Raw genomic sequence first — 6972 nt, 5'->3', positions numbered from 1 at the left:
TGCAGACGTATGGGGCCAGCAGTAACCAACACAACCTCCTGCGGGACACCAGCCCCAAGGCTGCCTGCAACTCGCACGCTGAAGCTGGTGCGCGGTGACAAAGTCTGTTATTAAGGCAACCAATTTCTCCTGGAGACTGTGGCCCCATACAACTGATGTTCTTTGATACCATCAGGATTCAACACACCACTTCTCCTGAAATTGATCTTTGTAATGAAAGATGTGTGCAAGAACGCTTTTAATTGGGACAGTAGGTCTCGACAGGCTCATGTAGACATGGAAATGATATGTCTGAGCCGGGATGGGACTGATAGTTAAGAAGCAGATGAATACTCCATGCAAAATGCAAAGCTGAGTGTTTTCGTTGGTCTTTTCTAACAACGCTGCACCGTGTAAACACAGTGTGTGTAATCTGCATTATGGCACTGAGTGTACATTTATCAACTCTTCTGGCTATTCTTAAATATTATGATCTCTCTTCATGGCTGTTTGTGTTTGTTTTTTTTGGTTGGGGTCTGATATGATTTTGCCTTCCAGGCACAAATCATGCAAATTATGCCCAGAATTAAGAAATACAAAATCTGCTTTCAGAGGTACCCAGGGAACTCCACTGGAATTTGCCTGAACCTCAAGGTTGAATTTTTTTTCTCCTCTTTTTCTCCCATCTGTCTCCCAGATGCCCCCAAAAGCCGTTAATAGGCAGGAACTGTTTGAGGAGCAGCCATCACTGTGGCTCCAGCATCACCTGTGCTGGGGGGCTGGAGGAGCTCAGCTGTGGTAGCTCATTTGATGGCCCACCAGCTCATCACCCATAAAAGGGAGGCTCATCACACTACTCGGGCTCCTGCCAGTCTGCAAATTGGGGCTGTTTTGGCTGCTCCTACATCTGGGGATCCCACGGGCTGAGGGAACGGCTTACTGGAGACTCTGCTGATGAGTGACGTGGACTGGGCTGGAGCAAAGGTAAGCCTCTTCTTTGAGTCTGTGGATTATGGGTTACATCAGAGCAGGAGGGGTGTAATCCCTGTGGTCCTTGCTGCCTGGCATGGAGGGAGTACTCCAATGGGCCAGGGCAGGGGAGCAGTTGTCTGGGTGACTGTAAACGTAGGGCTGGTGTGAGTGACGCTGCCTCCTGGCTCCTCCTGAAAAAAAAAAACGGGGTACCTGGTGCTGCCCAGGTCGGCTGGCAGGCTCCAACCCGCCTGGTGTGCAGGCAGGCAGCAGAGAGGTTCCCACCTAGCGCTTCGATCCTCCTTGGGCTTTGGCTTTCAAGTGCAAATGCTTGACTTTAAAGGCAGCCAGAGCACAGTGTACATGAAAGAAGAGAGGAAGATAGAAGATGAAGCTCTGAGTGAAGGGGTCAGCCCTCTGAATCCAGCTCTTGCGTGGTTTAATGGTGCATTTTCAGCATTTTCATGTTCCTCTCCTCTGAGCAGCCCTTTTAACCAGCTGCTGATTCCAGCGTTACATTACTTAATGCTCTGTCTTTCTGCGCATCACTTGCGTAAGGTAGATACATGACTATCATGGTCGCGGAGGTAATCTCACCTTTATCTAATGAGAAAAGAGGAGAGCATTAAGGTCCCTCTTAAAGCATTTTTTTTGGCCTGAAACAGAACTTTAACTTATCTTAAAACCAGATTGTTTTGGAAACAAAGCATTCTCTTCCAATCCTTGGCTTTAGTAAAAAACAGGGAGTCATGCAGCGTAACATACACGTCAAGCATGATTAGACTTCCAAGCGGAAATCTTGCTTGCAGAGATTGCTTATTACGCTATAATGGGGCAGAGCGATTAAAAGAAGTTGTGCGTGTGGCTTGGCTGGTGTGGAAAGGAAGCAAAAGAAAACAAATTAAAACAACAGCCACAGGAGATCGGGGTCATTCCTCTGGGAATGAACTGCAGATCTGCACCTTTGCACAGGGTGAAGTGCTTCTGCTGCTGCTGCTGGGTCCTCTGGCTTGAATCACTGACCACGGGCAAGCCCCGCTCCAGAAGGAGGCATTGCTGTTTAATCCTGCAAACAAAATATGACATTTTACAGGCTAGATACGTTTGCAGCCATTAGAAACGGTGTTTATCTCCATGGGCTGTGTGGCGCCTGGGCTGAGACCTTATGCAAGAGCAGACACGTGACTCTGCTTCCTACCACCTCTCAGCTCCACGGAGCTTTTCACAGCATCTGGGAGCAGCTTCCTAAAACCAAGCTGCTTCTTCTGCCCCCTACTTTGGGCAGGGTGGCCCCTGCCTGGGTACAAGCAGGCAGCTGAGGGAAGAGGGGGTGAGGATGACTTGGATGTGAGCACCCAGGCTGTAAGGGCAGAGCAGCCCCTTTGCTTTTTGGCCACTCATTAGCCCAGGGGCACTTTCCAAAAGCCACGTGGACCCGATTGCATGGTGGGGACCACAGCTCTGGCCACGTTCATTACAACCCAGGTGTATTGGGACACCCGTGCTGGGGTTAGAGCCACCCCTACCCCGGCTGAGAGGCTCTGGGCTGCAGTTATTACCCATGGCATGCAGCCCACCAGAACTGCCTGGCCACTGCCAACCTGGCTCCGGGCTTCAAATGAGGAACTGGACTCAGGCTGGAGGAGATAATAACACTCCAGGCTCCTTCACCCTTTTGGAACCAACACTGTTTGTTGAGTTTTCGGTCAGACCTCAGCCCGTGCTGCTTCTCCTAGTTTACTCCTCGATGTACAGGTTTTTGTTACTGCTGGCCAGCCCAAAACTAATTTAGTTTATTGCTTAACTACAAACAAGCATTTCTCTGCTTTCATGAAGTGTAGCTAATCAGACTCGGTTTTCGCGCGTTCCTTGGATTCTTTATGTAGGTCAGTACTCTTCCCTCCACTTGTGCACACCTTTATTTTGCCAGGGTTTGTGAAGTGATGCAGCTTTTGCAGAAGGGTGCTTTCCCCTCCTTTCCATGCAAAACCAAAGCTCCACTGATGCCTGTTGGGAGAGCCTGGCTCTGGGTCTTGTCAGTGTGAGCCTGTTTACTATTCACAACACTGTCTTGAAAAGCTGATTGCACTGCAAGGTCAGTGATGAAAACGACCGAGTGCAACTTTATCTCAATGCTGCAAGCAGTTAATTAACATCAGTAAATTGTTTAGTGCAATTGCCTCCATAGGTCAGCCCCTCCCACTAAAGAAAGCCTACATTAGTTTTGAAATTAAATTGCCTGTTAGCAACAAAGACGCTTGCTTTATTAAGCAGAGTCTCTAAGATGTCCAACACTGAAAGCCAGGATGCCATGAAGGATCTGTTTTCGTGAAGGAAATAAAAGGATCCTTTCATGCCAAGCTGTCAGGGTGGCTTTTCAGCAAACACGGCTGCTGTGGGAGATGTCCCCACAGCCCCAGGGGATGGTGCAGGTTGGAAGGGATCCATTGGAGCAGTGGGAGGTCCCGTGTCACCCGTCCCAGTCTGGCAGTGCTATGGAAGACTTGGCAAGTGCTTCTTGTACTGGAAGCACTTAGACAAAGTCTCATCTCGTGTGGGTGCTGGGTTGCAGGAAGCCCAAGTCTCTGGTTCAGACTCTTCATTTGCAATGCCCGGCTGCTGCCTGCCTCACCCACACTCCTCAAGTCAAGACATACTCAAGGTTAAAACTCTTTATTTAGCTTCACCAGAGTTTTGGCTCAACATAAATCTGTACTACACAGTCATTTTCTGATCATATACAAGTTTATTCCAGAAGTAAACCACCTCTGTTGTAAAAGGTGTGCAGCGGAACCACTGACAGCATGAGCTGGGTCTGAAAGGTGCGAGGAGAGTTTGAAAGAGAACGAAATGGCATGGTCTCAGGCTTGGCATCTCTCTTATTTTGGGCAGCACTTCTGGTTCTGCCACCAAGGCAGAGTCTGTCGCTTCGTAACTGTCACTTTACGATGAAGGTGGATGTTTGTGTGTCTTCTAAGAGCTGTATCTAGCTGTAGGGCTGGATATGAGAGCAGGGTAGTGGAGGAGGATGTCTGTGCAGCCGTCCAACCTCTCCCGTGCCCCTTGGCCTGACAGTTCTGTATGTGGCAGCGGTAGCTTTTGGGAGGCACTCGTGGCGCAGCTGAATGCTCAGGCCTCAGAAGCTTTGATAAAGTTAAAAACAAACAAACAAAAAATCTTAAAATCCTAAAGGAGCAGCAGAGTCCTGCAGTTTGCCCCCAAGAGGCTTTATCCATGTGCACCCCTTTTAAAATAAGCCAAACCCCCAATTCCACAGCTTCCCTGTTGTGATGAATCCCCAAATGCGTTAAAGACCTTGTAGGAGAGTATACCCCGTGCTTTCTATAAATAGCTCATATACACTTGCTATATACAAAATATACACGTGTACATGCGGTGTTACTTTATTTGGTGCGAAGCTCCAAGCGCCTCTCGTGGTACCGCTCCCGAGATGCTGGAGTGGGAGATCACAGCAGCAGACACTTATGGTTGTGCTGCCTGAGGGCAGGCAGTGAAGGCACCTGGATCTGGGGTGAAAAGCCCCATTTTCTGCAGCGGTGCAGCTATTCCTTCAGCAGACCGAGCTTCTTCAGCGCCTCTCTGCGGTTCTCGTCGGTCGCGCCCTTGGGGGAAATCTTGACGCTGACACAGGAGCGGGGTGGCCTGGTGAAGCTCTGCAGCGGGTGGGATCGCCGCTTGCTCTTCTCCTGCTCCGCCTGCCCGGGCTCCTTCAGACCAGCCAAGTCCCTCCCTGCCCCGAGAGATGGTGGCCGGGGGCGGCTGTTCCTAAGGAAGCTCGGGGCAAGCCGCTCGATGAAGGACATCTTGCCCAAGGAACTGCTGGTCTTGACATTCTGCTCCTTGGCGTTGGCCATGTAGCTGCCCAGCCCCACGCCGGAGCGCTCCAGGGTGTTGGATTTGAAGGTCATGGGCCGGGTACCCGGCACCAACCTCTCTGCTGCCCCACAGCTTGCCTCGGGCTCCCCGGAGTCGGAGAATGGCATCTCTCTTGGCTGGCAATGTGGGATAGGTTGAAGGTGGGTGCTGGGCTCCCTCCTGTCCTGTGACAGTCCAAGCTTCTCCAACGCCTCCCGTCGAGCTTTCTCCCTCTCCTTGGGGTCAAGGTGCCCTGAATTCACCTTTTCAACAGTGACATCGCTGGCAGAGCTGGGCTGAGATCCAGATGAGGGTGGAAGTGGTGCTTTTACCTTCTGGCTGGGCTCCGTGGCAAGCGGCACTGAGCTGATTTTGCTGGTTTTCAGGATAATATTTGGTGGCAATTTTCGTGGTTTGGGGGCAGTTGGTGGCCCACGCTTGGCATCGGGCTCCTGAGGTGTCTCTTCCAATGTGGGTTTCTCTGGTTGGACCCATGAAGTCCAAGTCTTGGTCTCCTTGGCTGTTTCCCTCTTGGCATCTGAGCGACTCTTTCGTGACCACTCATGGCTCACCAGGTCATCCTGGAAGGGATCTGGAGGCTGGATAATCAAAGATCCGAGGGACTTCATCTGGCTTCTGGTGTTGGCTTGGTCAAGCCTGTTGTCCTTGGCCATCTCCTGTGAAGATTTATCTCCTGGTGCTGGGCCCTCCACTGTGCGGACAGTCGCTTTGCTGTCAGAAGCTCCGTTTGCTACAGGGACACTCCTTGGAAGACTGTAATAGCCTGGGCTTGGACCTGCTGCTGGAGCTGAGCTGGAGAAGGCAGAGATGCTCTTGCCACTGTTCTGCTCAGCTGCACACTGCTGGCCTGCACTCGGAGGGGGAGCCCCGTTCTCCAAATCTAGGCAAAGAGAGAGATGTGGAGTAGCCATGAAGGATTTGTTTTGATGAAGGAAATAAAAGGATCCTCTCAGGCTAAGCTGTTAGTGTGGCTTTTCAGCAAACACTGCTGAAATCCAGCTTACCCCGAGGAGCGGAGTCTCTCTTTGGCCACGTCCTGGGCAGCTTGGAGGGCTCCGCGTAGTCGGTCTCATCAGTAGAGACCCCGCTGTCTGCCTCTGCGCCAAGCGAGCCAATAGTTTCTTCTAAAAACATCAAACGCTCTTTCTCTTCCACAGATAAGTAGTCATAGCTGTTATCACTCTGAAAATAAGAAAAAAACCAAAACAGTATAGTTAGGATTTTGTTGCATTTCAAGCGTGACGAGATATGATTGCTGTGGAAGTGCCAAGTTACAAGGTGATGCGTGCAATATACCGTGAAAAAACTGAAGTGCAGGGAAGGAGGGAGTGTGCATCAGATCAACAAGCATGGAGCAGAAATTATCCCAGGTGGAGTTGTTTTGCAGCGAGACGCTTATCCAAATCTTTTATCATGCAATATTGCAACCAGTTTTTCCATCCCTAATAAATTTCAGAGGGTTTGGTTCTGGTTTGCAATACATCAAATGGAAAACCTGTTCAGGACTGAGCATTGCATTTACACGCATCAATTATGTTCCAAGTCAGACAGGATGTAATTAGTCCATCAATCTCGGAATCGGTGTTCGGAGACAAACAAGCTTTAATGGACAGATAGTGAAAAATTACACCTCTACACCCATGGTCCAAACTCACCTCTGCCTTAACTAGGAAATTAATCTTTTGTCAGCTGGGAGGAGTACGGCTTGCTGTCTCTTCCAGGTGAAGTCACCCTTCATGGAGCCAGCCTGACCCAGTTATCCCACTGGTCTATCTGGGGAACTCGTCGTGCTCCTCCTGCCCCGTGCCTGCACTATCTGTCTCTGCAGCTTCGGGCAACGCAGGAGCCGCTGGGCTCTTGTTATTTCCCAGAGGAGATTCTGCAGGAGCACGAAGGCTCCTGATTGCTGCCACACGTGCGCCAGGACCGAAAGTCTGGGAATGCTTTGGGGCACGAATTAATCTGATGCTTGTGCTGCCCTGAGCACAGCGCTGCCTCGAGGGCCCTCGGGTGCTTCCAAAGCACCAATGGAAAGCTGTTACAGGCAGAGATTTGACCAAAATCCTTCCTCAGCTGGCGAGAGGGGGGAGCTGAGCCCCTGCCATGCCTGGGCTGGGCACAACG

General features: G+C 50.7%; 1 protein-coding gene across 1 annotated transcript in view; it reads right to left on the bottom strand.

The window, feature by feature from the left end:
* Nucleotides 1-4514: 4514 nt before the first annotated feature.
* The window catches only part of LOC104270744 (chromosome unknown open reading frame, human C1orf116), a 5646-nt gene continuing 3188 nt past the window's right edge, over nt 4515-6972 (bottom strand). The window contains exons 3-4 of the mRNA XM_009865185.1: nt 5853-6030; nt 4515-5728 (exon numbers count right to left, since the gene is read on the bottom strand). Coding sequence (XP_009863487.1) covers nt 4515-5728; nt 5853-6030 — 1392 coding nt within the window. The remainder of the gene's footprint in view (nt 5729-5852; nt 6031-6972) is intronic.

This window comes from Apaloderma vittatum, unplaced genomic scaffold, assembly GCF_000703405.1.
Source record: "Apaloderma vittatum isolate BGI_N311 unplaced genomic scaffold, ASM70340v1 scaffold42392, whole genome shotgun sequence".
Taxonomy (NCBI): domain Eukaryota; kingdom Metazoa; phylum Chordata; class Aves; order Trogoniformes; family Trogonidae; genus Apaloderma; species Apaloderma vittatum.
The sequence above is the reverse complement of the archived record's forward strand: the minus strand, read 5'-3'. Positions and strand labels throughout refer to the sequence as shown.